This window comes from Sinohyriopsis cumingii, chromosome 2 (genome assembly GCF_028554795.1).
Source record: "Sinohyriopsis cumingii isolate HCF-2022 chromosome 2, ASM2855479v2, whole genome shotgun sequence".
In the NCBI taxonomy this organism is placed as follows: Eukaryota; Metazoa; Mollusca; class Bivalvia; order Unionida; family Unionidae; genus Sinohyriopsis; species Sinohyriopsis cumingii.
The window spans coordinates 165,006,751-165,025,929 of NC_142962.1; the positions used below are offsets into that span (position 1 = coordinate 165,006,751).

At 38.2% G+C, this 19,179-nt stretch overlaps 1 protein-coding gene across 1 annotated transcript in view; it reads left to right on the forward strand.

Annotated features, from left to right (window-relative positions):
* Nucleotides 1-296: 296 nt before the first annotated feature.
* The window catches only part of LOC149806247 (dual 3',5'-cyclic-AMP and -GMP phosphodiesterase 11-like), a 365,100-nt gene continuing 346,217 nt past the window's right edge, over nt 297-19,179 (forward strand). Inside the window, exon 1 of the mRNA XM_089935456.1 lies at nt 297-1,788. Within this exon, the coding sequence (XP_089791582.1) occupies nt 1,042-1,788 (747 nt within the window). The 5' untranslated portion in view covers nt 297-1,041. The remainder of the gene's footprint in view (nt 1,789-19,179) is intronic.

Genomic DNA, 19,179 nt, shown 5'->3' on the forward strand with positions numbered 1-19,179 from the left:
CATGGACTACTTTATGTTTCAGATGGATTTTTCTGTTGTTTACTGTGAAAATTAAAAAGAAAAATATTTATCTGTAACGTGCGGTGGCCTTGTTAGTGACGCTTTTCCATCTATCACTTCCAACACCACAATGAATTCCTATAACAGTCATAACGACGTGACAAGCGTGTGGCTGTATTACTAGAAAACCGCACAAAGTTATTCGAGCATTGAAAGGTGGGCGAAAAAAAAAATGAATACATTACGTGATAGAGTCAGGCCCAGAAAAAAATAACATTAAACAATTTGAGTTTTGATATCAGAGTGTGTTAGCAGTGTTGAATGTATCGAGTTTTTGTTAGTATTATCTTGATCTGGTATGCATTTATCCTCGCCTTGGCTTGAGCTATGATGGACGACTCAAACTCGATTACTGCTTGCAATACTGTTTATTTTACTCCACCACGGTTCTTTCTTTCCCATTCCAGTGTGTATCATAGAGGCCGGTGTGTAGCATGTGTTCGCTGATCGTTGCTTATTCATTCAGGGAATCAATCGATCACTGTGCTTAAAGGTAAGCCTGAGTAGGTAGGGAAATTGTACAGGGACGGACTGTAATAGAGGAAAGACAACACACGACTTACAGTGTATGAATTCAGCGATGACGCCGCCGCAATGATTATGGGAGGATTTGGAGATTTGAATGTACACTCTATATAGTATATGGAACAGGCTGGAATGTGTAGTGATCTCAGGTTAATAGCAGTACGGAACGATACGAAGAACAGGCGGTACCAACCAACCATGGCCACACCTCATGCATTCATTATTTTAGTACGTTTCTAGTTAAAATACTACGAATCGATTGTGCACGACCCGTGTTCCAGGTTAATTACCTATTCAAACATATCAACGAACCACATAGAAACTAGATTTTGTCCTTGGGGCGTGAGTAATATCACCCTGGAGTACAGGCATTGGGCCAGGCGCGGCACGGGAAGGCAGGCGCTTCCCAGAGTGGTCACCAGACGGTCGCAAGTCAGACGACCGACTCTTGCTACCATGGCACTGGCAGACCAGGGGGGCGGGGAGGGAACTGGAGTCACTGACCCCCCAACCCCAACTTCCAGACCCGCTGAATACGATCAAATGGAGAAGTGGCTAGACGAACACCCAGAATTTGTTCATGACTATTTTGCACGGAAAGCAAAACGGAGTATGATAGACGGGTGGTTGATTGCACATGCTATTTCCCACAGCCTGGGGCTGGTACAGTCTGCCAATTCCAGTGGATCCAACTCTAGAAACAATTCTGGGGCCAATACCCCTGTTCGTAAAATTTCAGCTCAGGAATTCGAGAAAGGGGGCTTAGTGCTGAACCCCATGATATCCACAGTGGACGGGACTCCAACGTTCCTAGGGTCGAACTCATCGCACTCATCCTCGCAGGCACAAACGACCAAATCGTACAGACGGACGAAAAACCAGCTTAAAGCTCTGGATGAAAAAGAACTAATGTACGAGCTTGTGATGGATATATGCAATGACTTGGATGTTACCAGCCTCTGTTACAAAATCCTACATAACGTTTGTATTCTGTTGCACGCAGATAGGTGTTCTCTCTTTCTCGTGGAGGGTAAGGGTACTAATGAAAAATCCCTTGTGTCCAAATTGTTTGACGTGAATGGGGAGACGACCCTGGAGGAATTATCTAAGGCCCAGGAGGAAATACGGATCCCCTGGGGCACAGGCATTATCGGCTATGTTGCCGAGAAGGGGGAGGTCGTCGACATACCGGATGCATACAAGGTCAGTTCTTTTTTTTAAAATTCTTTTCTTCATGAGCAGTTTTAATACATTTTAGACCGAATTTTTAGACCGAATTTTCAGTCATGTCTCGCTCCATTTAGTCATCGTTACACCATTAGCAAAATAGTATCAAGATACATGGAACGGATTTCCTTGTAGTTTTCCTTGCATTAAAACTGCATTAAATATTAATTACAAAATATCGATGAAAAGTTATTTTCAATTTCCATTTCTTTGCAATTTACCAAGGACAGAGACTGTATACCTATAATGGTGAGTCGTGTAAATTTTGGGAAGCCTATACCCGTTTAACAATATTGGCATTTTTGTGTGAGATAACAGGTCTTATCTGGATGTTGAATTTGTTTACCTTGCTCTCGTCGGTCGGCTTTCACTGAGATAATCTACCCCACGGATAGTTTGGGGGGTAATCTTGGGTAACCCTGTCAATAATGTGGTTCATACTACCGTTAATTTCCGTAACAGTAGATCGAAGCTGCAGCTAAAACGTAAACAAAAGCACGTGGTGCCCGTAAAACTGGCACGAGTAAGAGCGGATATCAATGCAGACGATGCTTTCTCTGAAAACGAAGGACAATGCTCTGAACTAAAATAAAAAGAAAAAGAAAACGTAAAGAGTGTTTAGATGTGGCTTATGTTGCCGTACACAATTTGATTTGGACATGTGGCTTATGTTGCCGTACACAATTTGATTTGGACATGTGGCTTGTGTTGCCGTACACAATTTGATTTGGATATGTGGCTTGTGTTGCCGTACACAATTTGATTTGGACATGTGGCTTGTGTTGCCGTACACAATTTGATTTGGACATGTGGCTTGTGTTGCCGTACACAATTTGATTTGGACATGTGGCTTATGTTGCCGTACACAATTTGTTTTGGACATGTGGCTTATGTTGCCGTACACAATTTGATTTGGATAGACCCAAATGACGTCATCAGGTGGACGCAGATAAACGATATAATGTATGTCTAATACTGAACTAATACCTATGGCTTATTGTAACAAGGCAAACTAATAACCAATGAATTTAAATTTTGCGTAATATTTTCCTCATATGAAGGACTTAACAATGCGTATGTTTTCTGTTTTGTTTTTTTCTTTCTTTCTTTTTTAAGTTCAGGTAGAGATTTAGGATTAAGTCCTCGCTTGTTTGAGTTTGATAAAGGAAAGCGGCTTAATCTTGTTAACTTTTTCTCCCTCTTCTCGTTGTTGGAGAGTTAACAGTTTTAAATGATGCGGGTGGAGTTTGAACCTATAATTCCACCACATAGATCCGCCAGTATAGTCTATTCATCAATAATGCAGAATAGCAATACATACGCAGTCTAGTGAGTTTGTGTGAATGTGTATTAACGAGTCAATGAATGACTAACTGTGTTATAAGGACACATATAAGAACGTTAATTTGCAAGGGAACCTGCCTGAAAGTTTATTTTAAAATAGAATATCTGTGTTTAATTCAGAGTTATATACTGGCAGTAATTTATTGGGGTTATATTATCAGACATACTGTGGGCACTATACATGCCCGTGGAAGGCTATACACTTCATGTAACAGGTAATGGTTGGAACGACTACTGCCATTTTTAGTAGTGACCAACAACGGTTACGAATCCTGGTTACTGACACCGCTTCTTGATTAGGTCAAACTTGTAAACGTAGTCCACAATATGCAATATCAACACACATATATCCTGTATTGTACAGGGAAGGACATCTAGGACGAAATTCCGCTGACCCACAACGGTCACGGACCCATCGCCGAGTAGAAGATTTTAATGCATATAGTGCGTAATGGAGAATTTTTTCCAAGAGCCCACAAATCCTGTCCGCGGCCCAGCGCTAATCATACGTATTCTGTATGCTTTCATTGTTGACTTTCTCTTTTTCTTGCAAACTAATCTCGATAACACTCCAACATTTAACATGGTGTTTTCTCGATTTGCATGTCTTTTTTAAGGTCAATATTGCACCATGCCAGCGTTCCCCTGAATGTGCCAAATCCCCATATTTACATGCCAGTGTTCCCCTTAATGTATCAAATCCCCATATCTCCATGCCAGTGTTCCCCTTAATGTATCGAATCCCCATATCTCCATGCCAGTGTTTCCCTTAATGTATCAAATCCCCATATCTCCATGCCAGTGTTTCCCTTAATGTATCAAATCCCCATATCTCCATGCCAGTGTTCCCCTTAATGTATCGAATCCCCATATCTCCATGCCAGTGTTTCCCTTAATGTATCAAATCCCCATATCTCTATGCCAGTGTTCCCCTTAATGTATCGAATCCCCATATCTCCATGCCAGTGTTCCCATGAATGTACCAAATCCCAATATCTTGATCCTTATCAAGGGCCAGAGGTACGTACAATGTCCCCATATCTTAATCATTATAAAGGGACAGAGGTACGTACAATGTCCCCATATCTTAATCATTATAAAGGGACAGAGGTACGTACAATGTCCCCATATCTTAATCATTATAAAGGGACAGAGGTACTTACAATCTCCCCATATCTTAATCATTATAAAGGGACAGAGGTACTTACAATTTCCCCATATCTTAATCATTATAAAGGGACAGGTACTTACAATGTCCCCATATCTTACTCATTATAAAAGGACAGAGGTACGTACAATGTCCCCATATCTTAATCATTATAAAGGGACAGTACAATGTCCCCTTATCTTAATCATTATAAAGGGACAGTACAATGTCCCCATATCTTTATCATTATAAAGAGACAGAGGTACGTACAATGTCCCCATATCTTAATCATTATAAAGGGACAGAGGTACTTACAATGTCCCCATATCTTAATCATTATAAAGGGACAGAGGTGCTTACAATGTCCCCATATATTAATCATTATAAAGGGACAGTGGTTCTTACAATGTCCCAATATCTTAATCATTATAAAGGGACAGAGGTACTTACAATGTCCCCATATCTTAATCATTATAAAGAGACAGAGGTACGTACACTGTCCACATATCTTAATCATTATAAAGGGACAGAGATACGTACAATGTCCCCATATCTTAATCATTATAAAGGGCCAGAGGTACGTACAATGTCCCCATATCTTAATCATTATAAAGGGACAGAGGTACGTACAATGTCCCCATATCTTAATCATTATAAAGGGACAGAGGTACTTACAATGTCCCCATATCTTAATCATTATAAAGGGACAGAGGTACTTACAATGTTCCCATATATTAATCATTATAAAGGGACAGTGGTTCTTACAATGTCCCAATATCTTAATCATTATAAAGGGACAGAGGTACTTACAATGTCCCCATATCTTAATCATTATAAAGAGACAGAGGTACGTACGATGTCCCCATATCTTAATCATTATAAAGGGGCAGAGGTACGTACAATGTCCCCATATCTTAATCATTATAAAGGGCCAGAGGTACGTACAATGTCCCCATATCTTAATCATTATAAAGGGCCAGAGGTACGTACAATGTCCCCATATCTTAATCATTATAAAGGGACAGTGGTTCTTACAATGTCCCCATATCTTAATCATTATAAAGAGACAGAGGTACGTACACTGTCCCCATATCTTAATCATTATAAAGGGACAGAGGTACGTACACTGTCCCCATATCTTAATCATTATAAAGGGACAGAGGTACGTACAATGTCCCCATATCTTAATCATTATAAAGGGCCAGAAGTACGTACAATGTCCCCATATCTTAATCATTATAAAGGGACAGAGGTACTTACAATGTCCCCATATCTTAATCATTATAAAGGGACAGAGGTACGTACAATGTCCCCATATATTAATCATTATAAAGGGACAGAGGTACTTACAATGTCCCCATATCTTAATCATTATAAAGGGACAGAGGTACTTACAATGTCCCCATATCTTAATCATTATAAAGAGACAGAGGTACGTACAATGTCCCCATATCTTAATCATTATAAAGGGACAGAGCTCGTGGGTCGGTGGTTCGTTCCGGGGTTTTCCGGGTTCTTCCTTCACCATTAATACTGGCCGCCATGTATAGCCTATCGTGCTGAAAAATGGCGTTAAACCCCACAACAACAACAACAACAACAAAAAATAAAGGGACAGAGGTACTTACAATGTCCCCATATATTAATCATTATAAAGGGACAGTGGTTCTTACAATGTCCCCATATCTTAATCATTATAAAGGGACAGAGGTACTTACAATGTCCCCATATCTTAATCATTATAAAGGGACAGTACAATGTCCCCATATCTTAATCATTATAAAGGGACAGTACACTGTCCCATATCTTACTCATTATAAAGGGACAGAGGTACGTACACTGTCCCCATATCTTAATCATTATAAAGTGACAGAGGTACGTACAATGTCCCCATATCTTAATCATTATAAAGGGACAGTACAATGTCCCCATATCTTACTCATTATAAAGGGCCAGAGGTACGTACAATGTCCCCATATCTTAATCATTATAAAGTGACAGAGGTACGTACAATGTCCCCATATCTTAATCATTATAAAGGGACAGTGGTTCTTACAATGTCCCCATATCTTAATCATTATAAAGGGACAGTGGTTCTTACAATGTCCCCATATCTTAATCATTATAAAGGGACAGAGGTTCTTACAATGTCCCCTTATCTTAATCATTATAAAGAGACAGAGGTACGTACAATGTCCCCATATCTTAATCAATATAAAGGGACAGTGGTTCTTACAATGTCCCCATATCTTCATCATTATAAAGGGACAGAGGTTCTTACAATGTCCCCTTATCTTAATCATTATAAAGGGACAGAGGTACGTACAATGTCCCCATATCTTAATCATTATAAAGGGACAGTGGTTCTTACAATGTCCCCATATCTTAATCATTATAAAGGGACAGTGGTTCTTACAATGTCCCCATATCTTAATCATTATAAAGGGACAGTGGTTCTTACAATGTCCCCATATCTTAATCATTATAAAGGGACAGATGTTCTTACAATGTCCCCTTATCTTAATCATTATAAAGGGACAGTACAATGTCCCCATATCTTAATCATTATAAAGGGACAGTACACTGTCCCCATATCTTAATCATTATAAAGGGACAGAGGTACGTACAATGTCCCCATATCTTAATCATTATAAAGGGACAGAGGTTCTTACAATGTCCCCTTATCTTAATCATTATAAAGGGACAGAGGTACGTACAATGTCCCCATATCTTAATCATTATAAAGGGACAGAGGTACGTACAATGTCCCCATATCTTAATCATTATAAAGGGACAGTGGTACGTACAATGTCCCCATATCTTAATCATTATAAAGGGACAGTACACTGTCCCCATATCTTAATCATTATAAAGGGACAGGTACGTACAATGTCCCCATATCTTAATCATTATAAAGGGACAGTACACTGTCCCCATATCTTAATCATTATAAAGGGACAGGTACGTACAATGTCCCCATACAGCTCAAGCAAGGTGCAAACCTGCGAAGTGTACCGTTATCAGGTCACGTCAGGCTAATTTTAGAATTTGGGACACTCTTTTGATCGAAGTTGTCTTCATTGATAGCAGTAATGAACAAAAACTTCTTTTGAAGGTAGAAACACATACATGTATATAAAATTGTCAGTTATTTTGTATGCTGTTTGGAATGCCGATGATTAGAGTGACTGTTTGAATATGGCGGAATTCAATGTTCTAAGTTATGAATATTTATTGGCATTCTACTTATAATGAAAATAATCACTGGGATACAGACTGGGATTTTGACCGGTTTGCTTTATCCTTTGGAGAGAATTGGTGTGAGGTTAAGGAGAGAGAAATGGAAATCTCATTGGAACGGGAGTGGGGGGGGGGGGAGGGTGATGATTATTTGACTCTAGTATCGGAATGGAATTGGTTTAAGATTAAGGTTAGAGAAATGAAATCCTACTTGGATAAAGACTGTAGTCCTGACTGATTGACACTTGCTTTAGAATGGGATTGGTTTCCACACTTCCCTATAATAAACTGGAAATAAAATAATCTGAACTCGAACAAACTTTTCGTGAATTTTGAGAGGAAAATAAATATAGGAAAATATTGTTAAGAAAAAAGTGTAAAACATAATATAATTTATAAGTCAGGACGACTTTTGCCGGTAATTACGTGACTATTCACAGCATCCGCAAAACTTCCAAGAAACAAAATATAGTCTGATTTTTCACAAATCATTTTCTCGTTTCTAAGGCAACCAAAACTTGGTACATGCTATTCAGGATAATTTGTAATTATTTTAACCCTAGCACAAACAAAAACAATTTTAGTTCAAAGTGTCGCTTGGTTTGTTTTCACAGCAAATACAGATTCCCTACCGGAGAACCATAAAACGATTTTTTTCTTCTCTCGATTCTTTCCAGTATCTGTACAAAGCGATATCTTACTGTAATAAAAGGACTATACACGAATTGTTACGTTGTCCCCTTTGTCACTTCTTTAACATGCTTGACGTTTTTATGTTTGCACTGCAAGTGGATATGACGTTAATTTTTTAAAGTTAGAATTCTTGTATAGAATGCGTACGTAGTGATTTACAAAAGATTCTAGTCCATTTTTGGAAGGCCTTTTCCGTAACAGTTTCGTGTGTGTGCGTATATGATATTTTGCGTATTCGAATCTTCTGAAGAACGAACATTATAAAAACTTTGTACCGCGTTGTACCGTGGTATTTTTGAACGTACCGCGATACGTATCACAACATACCGCAATTAAAATTGTGTTAGGGACCAACAAGATAATGTTTTGGGACAGCCATCTGTCATCAGCTGAACAAATTACCTTGCTCCAATTAATAGCAAAATAACTCTATGTAACTCATGTTATATCCATGATATTATTTGGAAAATATACTAATTATCTTGACATCAAGGAAAATATTTCAATTCAAAAGAAAATCACAGCCTCCCCCACCCCTCCACATGAAAGAAAAATGAATGGCAAGCACATTATGGTATATGAATTTGCTATGTGTTTGTTAATTGTTGTATAAATTGCAATCTAAAATCAGTAACTAAAGTGGGGTGATTCAGCATACATGATAGTCGATACTGTAAAAGATAACATGCGGACATTAGATAGTCTATTGATGAAAGTAGGAAAAGTTGATACCATTTTCTAGCTACACTATTGATATAAAAGGCGGTAAAACATTGAGTGCGATGACAAAACCCAGGCAGGACATTTATCGCTTAGGGCCAGTAATCGTCAAACGTACTCAACAAACAAAAAAAAAATACCACGCGGACTTAAGAAATTGCGTAAAGTTTAGACAGAAAACAAATGCACTCCTGAAAATAGGATGGTTAACAGTCTTACAAAGGAATACATATACTTAACACATTTGCGTACGCTAATAAACAACTAAAACATGATATTTAATTTTTTTTTAACCCAACATTTTTGTGAAAGTTGGATTTGACCCGAAAGTGTTTCACAACATTCCATTTGGCCACCGCGTTGGTTTACGTGACTCGTGTCTAACTTTTGGTTAAAGGGTCATCATATTTGTAATATTCACCATTAATGTTTGACATATACAACCGTTATGTAAAAAAAAGATAATATTTTGAACTATTTTCTCATGAATAATGAAAACACTCTGTTACTATCATTAAAGTCGCAACGGGAATTTCAGTACATTCTTTACTGACGGAAATTACCGTCGTACCAGTACAATAAAAAAGTACCATGGTACATACCACCGGAAAAAATACCGCGGTAAACCGGAATACCGGTAATACCGCGCATCTCTACTCCTTTTCATGCCTACTAAATGTATATATGATGACAGAGTTGGGGATCTCATTTATGACCCAGGGGCGCAGACGGTCATGTGTACAGATGGCGTCAAAAAGTGTGGGTGTATGAAAAGTTTGCAAGTTATTATATCATTGGTAAAGAGCAAATAAAATTTCCCGAAACACACATAAGAAAATATTCTTTACAGGTATGATCTACTTTTAAAAACCTCTGAAAATCATGTATATATGCATATTAAGGGAAAATGTGTATGAAAAAAATTGGCGTAAAATTCCTGCAGACATTGTGTCGAAGTAATTGTAATGACCACTAGATACTTATCACAAGTAATTTATGTTTGGAGTCGATGATAAGTGTGATCTTCCGTTCACTGTACCTTTTCTACAAAATTTAAAGCTTAAAAGAAAACATGAAAATTTGTCTCTGACTGGTATTTTGCCATATGTTTTAGAATCTATTCCGCACGTAGTTTCCGTTACGTCTTCAGTTATTCCAGATGTCCAATGCCTGTCGCAGTATTGGAGAATCCACTTGGAGAACTTTTATTCCCTTCGTCCTCAAAATAACGCTTCAGACCCCAGGTGTAATAATCTATTTTTCCGTCCTTTTATGTCATTGCTAATAGATTTATGTTTCAGAGGATTGACAATGCACCTGCCGTTTCTCTGTAAGGTTTCTACACAACTTCTGGATATATATATATATATATATATATATATATATATATATATATATATATATATATATATATATATATATATATATATATGCACGTGTGTGTGTGTGTTTGGTCAAATAGAATTGAAAATATCACTGTGACCGAAATGTTAGGCCATTTGATCTTTGGCTTCCTTCCAAGAAACCTGTCACAATTTATGCCCCTCTTGCATTGGCTACTGTACAGATGAATGCGTACAAAGCCTGATTAATTTCCACCGATTGTTTTAGAAGATAGAGATACGGACAGACCAGTGAACGGACAGACAGGTAGAGATTGTCACAATACTGCCGATAAAGCTGATAAACATGTTGATTTACGATGATTTCTTTTTAAAACTGATGAAGCGTAGAGATAAATTTCGTCTTTTCATCTGGTCAGTGCAAGGCTGTGAACCTGATGAAGCCTAATTCAACTCGACCTGGCTACTCTGTGAATCTTGGTTGTGTCAGGTCAAGAAGACATTGTACAGACCAAAGTGGAAGTCCCATACTAGATGATTCTGACAGCCAGTAGTATGAGACATTTTAGATTCTAAAGTAATTCTTCCATCGGTGAAGACAGTCGTAACTTTTAATGATGGATTAAACTTCAAAACTTCAAAAGCAGCAGCTGTACATCCTCTGTGGGAAGAGCCACATGCGTTACTGCCGTCAATATATATATATATATATATATATATATATATATATATATATATATATATATATATATATATATATATATATATATATATATATATATATATATACTTAGTAGACACTGTAGTGTGTATATAAGTAGCAACATCTCTCTCTCTCTCTCTCTCTCTCTTTCTCTCTCTTTTATATATATATATATATATATATATATATATATATATATATATATATATATATATATATATAATCGTAGCTGAAAGACACAAAATATATTTAATAGATTTCAGTTCGGACCCCTAGGTCGCTGTTTGAAGGTGTGGTCGGGAGTGGAGTGGATCTAAATTACTAATGTTTCAGACTGGGAAATATGCAACAAGAACGTGTTGATTTCCGATTATTTCTTCTTAAACGTGTTATTAATTTAAACAGTTTGGACAACACATTATATCAATTCATTGATTCATTGCATTACACTGAATTCACATACAGTCCGTTATAACTGATATACTGAACCCGTAACATATCACCATTTGTCGTAACGGCAAGTCTATTCCCAACAAAGTATGGACTCCTGAACATCACAGTGTACCCTTTTATCTAAAACTCCTTTCGATGCTTCACCTGCCATAAGTATTCTGCTTTGTATATCTATGATTTCTGCAAATTTTGTTTGTGACTAAATTTTAGCGATTATCTTTAGCTGAAATTTCATACGGTTCTAGTTTAAGATATCAAGAACGTAAAATTGCATTGGACCTTTAAATAGATGCTTAAGTACGTCTTTACAGTTACTAATAATAAAATTATTAGTAAATATGTTGACAAATTACGGGCTGCTTACCATTGGTCGGGTTGGTCAGATGGGTTTTTAGAATAAAGTTACTTCCCGTTGGTTGGGTTAGATCAGGGGTGCACAACCTTTTTCGGTCATGGGCCAGATTACTTTTTCTAAGAGCACTCAAGGGCCGCAAACACTAATTTCTTTAATATAATTACTGTTCACGGGCCAGATTTCTGTGTTGTTTTAATTTGCCCAGAAGACCGGACAGAACACGTTCGTAGGCCGGATCCGGCCTGCGGGCCGGGGGTTGTGCATCCCTGGGTTAAATCATTGATTTGTTAAGCGATGTTGGGGATTTGCAATTTGTCACGTTGGAGTAGTGACAATATGCGTATTTTACTCTTTCGTGTGTATATAAGTAGAAAAGATTGGACAATTTTCTGTCTTATTTCTTGTTAACTTGTTGTAACGTCTATTCAGCATACGTATTTTATGCTGTATTATTTGAAAGGAAACATTTGTTTGGATTATTCAGTGAACATAGAAAGTGCTCATTGGACTATAATAAAATTCTGGACAATTGTGACTCATTCAAAGGAGTTCTGGACAACGCCATTTTGACTGTTGGCGGACCAATATCTTCGTGGATCTGATATTTATATCGAACATTTCGTTCTTCTGGACATCAATATAACTTTCTCAGCATTATTTTGGATTCAGTTCATACTACTGCCGGTTATTCTTTCATTTTTTTAAAATAACTTTGTTAATTAAATTGTTATGTTTTTTCAAAACCTATTGATTTTTCTTCTTTCTATTACTTAGTTTATGACTATAGAGTCGTAATAGTAGTGATCACAAAATGAGTGACGAGAAACCAGTCTGCCACATGTGTAGTCAAGAGGGCCATAATGGATGGTTATGCAAGGAGAAAATCTCCTTTGGAAATTGCCAGGGTAAGCATAGTTCGTACTCTAGAGAGCTTGCTGCAAGTGAAAACTCGATAAAATGGGCCAGTGCATGAAATATGATAACTGAGTTCAGAATACTGGCGGACACCATAATTCCGCTAAACATTGCCGAAGAATTCAATGTGAACGAGGCTAGAGGGAATAAGAAAATGCAGCAAATTATATCTGGGACCCATTACATCCCGCCCACAAAAAATCAGCAAACCATTCACTCTGTTAGTCAGTGTCATTTGTTTTCCATTTCTTTTTCATTTATCCTGTATCCTGTCTGGTCGTAGTGGCGCCACTGATGACTTTACGACCAGCTCTCTCCATTTCACCCTCTTCTCCACCGCACTTTGGGACTTTGCAAATTCCATGCTTGTCCACTTTTTAATGTTATAGTCCCATCTCTTCTTCTGTCTGCCTTGTTTTCTCTTTCCTCTCACGGTAGGATTGTCTTTGACAGGCCTGATGATCGTGAGAAGTGGCCATATCATCTTTGACTGCGTCTTTTTACGGTTGTGAGCAGATCTTCATATGGTCCGATTGCGCCTTGGATTCTAATGCCCACCTCCTCATTAGAGGCGTGGTCTAAGTATGAGATGTTCAGAATCCTTCGATAACATTTCATCTCTAAGACATGTATTTTCTCTAAGGCATGCATTTTCTCCCTAGTTTTTTTGTTGTCAACCTCCATGTCTCACGTGTATACAGGAATATGGACCTGACCAGGGAGCGCACAATCTTGATCTTAGGCCCAAGCGTAATATTGCTGTCTTTCCAAATAGGCTTCAGCCTATCTAGTGCAGTTGTTGTCGATCCTGGAAAGAACCTCTTTGAACCTTTATCGGAGCCTATATCTCCTAGATACTTGAAGCTTGTGACTGCGCCAAGCTTCTGTCTATTCACTCTTATTTACTTTTGGATATCACTTGCATTGTTTTGTTATTAGTTTAGTCTTTTCAGCGCTGATCTCCATCCCATAACTTAGTTCACTTGGGTTTCCATTTCTTGTTCATCCCCTGCTAAGCCATCGATATCAGCTGCGAAGTGCATGTTGATGATTGTTCAGGCGCCAACACTGACACTGCCCTCGTGGTCTTCAAAGGCATCGGACACGATCCTTTCTAGGCAGAAGATGAAGAGAGTGGGTGAGAGAAGACAACCGTCTCTGACTCCGACTGTTGCTTTGAACCAATCTTCTTTATTGCCATTGACGAGGACTGACATTACTCGCCTTGTCTTACATATTTTTAATGGTGCTGATTAGATCTGCGTTTTTGTTGCATATCCGCATAGTGGCCCACAAGGTTGCATGCCATACAATGTTGAAAGTCTTCCTGACGTCAACGAAAGACGTGATAGAGGTTTTGTTGTTGTTGCAGATATCTTTCACAGAGGATTCTAAGATTGAAAGATCTGTTCTATAGTGCTACGTCCTGCTCTGAAACCTGCCTATTATTCAGCAATGATGTCCTCTGCTTGGCTGAGGACAATCTTAAGTATAACCATACGTGGGTGATTGATGAGGCTGATTGTTCGGTAGTTCTGGAATAGCTACAGATTCCCTAAGACAGCAAGAGTGATGAGCAGAGACTGGGTCCATGGAGTTGGCCATCCTCATGTTTGGCAGATTTTATTGCAGATTCTTGTGAGGACATCTATCGTGGAGGTTCCTCCTGCTTGAACAAGTTCTGCTGGTAATTTGTTTACCATAGCTGACTTCCCTTTCTATAGTGCCTGCAACCTCTATGTTTTCCCTGATGATCGGGTAGTCAACCTCTGTTGTGGTCAGTGGTACGTTTAGCTTGATCTCCAGAAGTATCCAGGTTGTAAAGCTCTGAAAAGTTTTCCGTCTTGATCTTCCGTGAGACTCTTACCAGCCTTGTCCAGAATCGTGGTAGATCTCAGCTGTTTCCTTGTTGTTATGGCTTTCACCAACCGGTATGCCGTTTTACTGTTGTCCTGGTTAAGGTGTTTCTCGACTTCCTTGCATATGTCCTCTATCCAGCTTTCCATCCTTTATTTGAGCTCATATCTTTGTTGTTAATCTCTCTGTATTTTTCTGCTCCTTCATCATGTTCTCGCTTCTTTCTCAGTTTTCTCCTGACAGCATAGAGGTCGAGGATACATGTTGTGACTCTGGGCTTCGTTTCCTTATGATGCTTGCCAAGGATCTTGCTGCCTATTACTGCTGTGTTGAAGGTGGTGATCAAGGAGCCTACGTTTATTTCTTCAGCACACAGAATTGTTGATGCTTAAAATGCACGTGGTACGCTATGATCTTTACGGCTTTCAAGTTCAGACACGATCCTTAGCTGTCTTTGACTTCTTGGTCTTCCTCAGACGAAGTTTGATAGTCATCATCAGCAAGTAATGGTCGCTTCCTGTGTCAGCTCTTGGGATGCTACGTGTTCTGGCAATGTTAGATTGGAAGCGCATCCTCACCAACACGTAGTCCATCTGGTTTTTACTGTTTGGACTGTGCCAAGTCCATCTTCTAGATAGCTTGTGGGGGCCAAGGGTGTTCGTTATACTAGGTTATTGTATGTGGGGAAGTCCAGGAGCTTGAGTCCTCTCCGATTAGTCTGTTCATTACAGCATGGATCACAGACTTCTCGCCATTCTGCCTGTGCGTCTTCTCCTAACTTGGCATTCCATTATCCTTTTATAACTAGAATAACCTTCTTGGGTATCTCGTGAGAGTTTGAAGCTGGTCTTAGAACTCATTCACTTCCTCGTCATCGTGTTTAGATGTTGGGGCACAAACCTCTACGATGGTGATATTAAAGGGAGAGTCCCTGAAGCGGATGGCATTCATCTTGTTAGATACTGGTCCACCACCCATGACTGCACTCACAATGTCCTTATGTACCATAAATCCGACTCCATACTCATGGTTGTCCTCATTCGCAATGAAGTCAATCCTGTGTCCCTAAGATGTTGATATCTCCAATGTTTTTCCCAGTGTATCATCTCGTAGAGTGCAAGAATGTGTCAATGGCATCTTCCCATCTCATGGGTGAGCTCCTCGAGTTTCCCTACTGGTCTTAATGTTCCCACATTCCACGTTCCAAGGCTGATATTATCTCTTGCCCGTAACTTGATGGTAGTTGCACCAGTAGCATATTTGTCACCTCTGTCCTGGTGTCCAGCGGCTGACGAGGTCATTGGTAACCCGGGCTGCGATGTAAAATGCGACAAATAATAAAGCCGACGCTAGAGGGAAATTGATTGGCTCCAGCACACAAAAATGAGTAGTAAACCGCTGATTCTTTCAAAACTGACCAATGAGTGAAATAAAGAATCTAGTAGACTTACAAACAGAAATCTGACTAACCTTTGAATCCTACTTAATCGATGAACTACACCGAAGTCTCTTAAAAATAAATTTCATAATCTTTTCTGATTCTACTGAATGCCTTGCATATCATTAAAATGTTTTCGTGTATTTGGAAGTGTTTATTTACTGGTTTTTCAATGTTTTATATGTATCTTTATTGAATTCAACTTTTAATCGGCACTATATAACTAGCATTGTGCTTACGTGTCGTTAATCACTATGTATACTTGCTCAAACTTAATAAAAAGACCAATTAAAGAAACGTTAAGATGTGCAATAAAAGATAACTAGTCAAGAGAAAATAGCTCACCTGGTGATAAGGCCGAGTGTTCAGAGATGATGATCCTTCATCCATCCTCAGGTGCCCGTTGTGAAGCAAGAAAAATCATGAAAGTGTGAAATGAGAGTTTCGTGACATGTCATTAGGTGATAAGAGAAAACATTACTGATAGTATTAGCACACTTTGGAACCCTTCAGTTGACAACGACAGTCGTCTTGAGATCCTTTGAAATAGGGGAAACAATGGAGTTCAAACCAGAACGACGCAGTTGTTGGTTTATTCGCAAGGTACTGAAACCCCTTGCTTGTAAAAACGTGATGCCGACCCATCTTCAGATCTGGTCACTGTTACTAGTAAAAGAAAACATTTCATTGATGACTTCTTCTTTTAAAATGCGCTTACTATTATTTTATCCAATTGGACAGAAAGCATTGTACAAATAAAGGCTTAAAATTGATGTACAAATGATGATTCGCTATAAATCATGGCCGCCATTGCTAAACATGTAAAAATCCTTTTAATGGCTTCTTCTGAAACACTACACATAAGAATTTGACAAATATAAAAAGAAATCATCCTGGCATAAAGAGCTTTTATACTTTAATGATACCACCGACCATTAAAAAACATGTTTGATGTTGCTACTAAACGAGAGGGATAGACGATTTTTCATAACTTATTCTTTAAAAAAAAATACCCCAATGAAAATGCTAATTTGAATGAGACTATATCTGACCTAAATCATCGGCCCTGAACACCTTATGAATTTTTACAAAGGAGGCCTATCACCACGTAATGTGGAGGATTTAGGACCTGAACACCTTATGAATTTTTACAAAGGAGGACTATCACCACGAAATGTGGAGGATTTAGGACCTGAACACCTTATGAATTTTTACAAAGGAGGCCTATCACAACGAAATGTGGTTGATTTAGGATCTGAACACCATATGAATTTTTACAGAGGAGGCCTATCACCACGAAATGTGGATGATTTAGGACCTGAACACTTGATGAATTTTTACAAAGGAGGCCTATCACCACGAAATGTGATTGATTTAGGACCTGAACACCTGATTAATTTTTACAATGGTGGCCTATCACAACGAAATGTGGTTGATTTAGGACCTGAACACCTGATGAATTTTTACAAAAGAGGCCTATCACCACGAAATGTGGATGATTTAGGACCTGAACCCTTATGAATTTTTACAAAGGAGGTCTATCATCACGAAATATGGCTCATTTAGGACATGAAAACCTTATGAATTTTTACAGAGGAGGCCTATCACCACTTAAAGTGGATGATTTAGGACCTGAACACCTTATGAATTTTTACAAAGGAGGCCTATCACCACGAAATGTGGATGATTTAGGACCTGAACACCTTATGAATTTTTACAAAGGAGGCCTATCACAACGAAGTGTGGGTCATTCAGGACCTGAACACCTTATGAATTTTTACAAAGGAGGCCTATCACAACGAAATGTGGTTGCTGCTACAAAGCAAAGCAAAAACAATAAAAAGATTTACGCAACTTTATCTTCAAGATCCACTCAATAGAATATATGTACCTTTAGCAGGAATGGTCTTGGCATTGAAGCCTTTCAGCATTAGATGAATACTGCAAAAGTAACCGCAAATATGTATGAAGATACATAGAGAAGAGAAAACCTTGAAACACCTTTACTTTTCGTAGTAATCAACACCATTGGAAGAAAGTTCTAAAGAAACCGGCATGCTGAGTTACTTAGATTCTTGTTCAACTGCATGTACATTTGGCTAATTACGCAGTTATCAGGTGAACGGTTTCAGGCACACTTGGACAAATTGTCTTTGTAAATAATCTCAGATTAACGAGTTTCGATAAACGGCGTTCAAATTATCACGATTTTGTTAGTTCTTGTCAATTTGAATGAAATATGGATCTTTTTCTTCTGCTTCACCGCAACTTTCTATTCTTCATATTGGAGAGCGGAAAACAAAATTTACAGGCGTGCTTTCTAAATGAGTAAATAGTTGGAAAAGCATTGCAGAAGTAAACACTTCATAGAAAATGATACCACCTGCATCTCGTCTACTTGCAAACTGTTTATGGACGGGATGTTTTGCTTTCTAAAGAAAAAATGTATTGAATAACTACTTAAAACTAAAGATGATATTATTTAAGATATATTGCAGTCTTGTATTTCATTGTCGACTGTAAATTCCTGAATGAATGTAATTTTTTTTATCTTCAGACGTTACATTTTCTAGATGCACATTACTTCATATGTTATTAAATTTGACGTAAATTATTCTTGATATAATGCCTTCCCAGTAAAGGGTTGAAAAAGCACATGGAATATACACATTGATGATGTGACCTGTTACACAAACATATGCACCAGTCCACAGTATGAATATTGGACTCTATAAACCATAGCAACACACCACAACGAGTGTACAATATAAAACATCGACTCTCTTTAAATCATAGCAATACACTACGAGTCCACAGTATGAAACATGGACTCTTTATAAACCATAGCAACACATTACAACGAGTGTACAGTATGAAACATTTACTCTCTTTAAATCATAGCAACACATTGCAACGAGTGCGCAATATGCAACATCGACTCTATAAACCATAGTAAAACACTGCAATGAGTTTACAGTATGGAACATCGACTCTATATAAACCACAGCAACACACTGCAATGAGTGTACAGTATGAAACATCGACTCTTTAAAAACCACAGCAATACACTACGAGTTTACAGCATGGAACATCAACTCTATATAAACCATAGTAACACACTACAATGCGTGTACAGTATGAAACATCGACTCTTTAAAA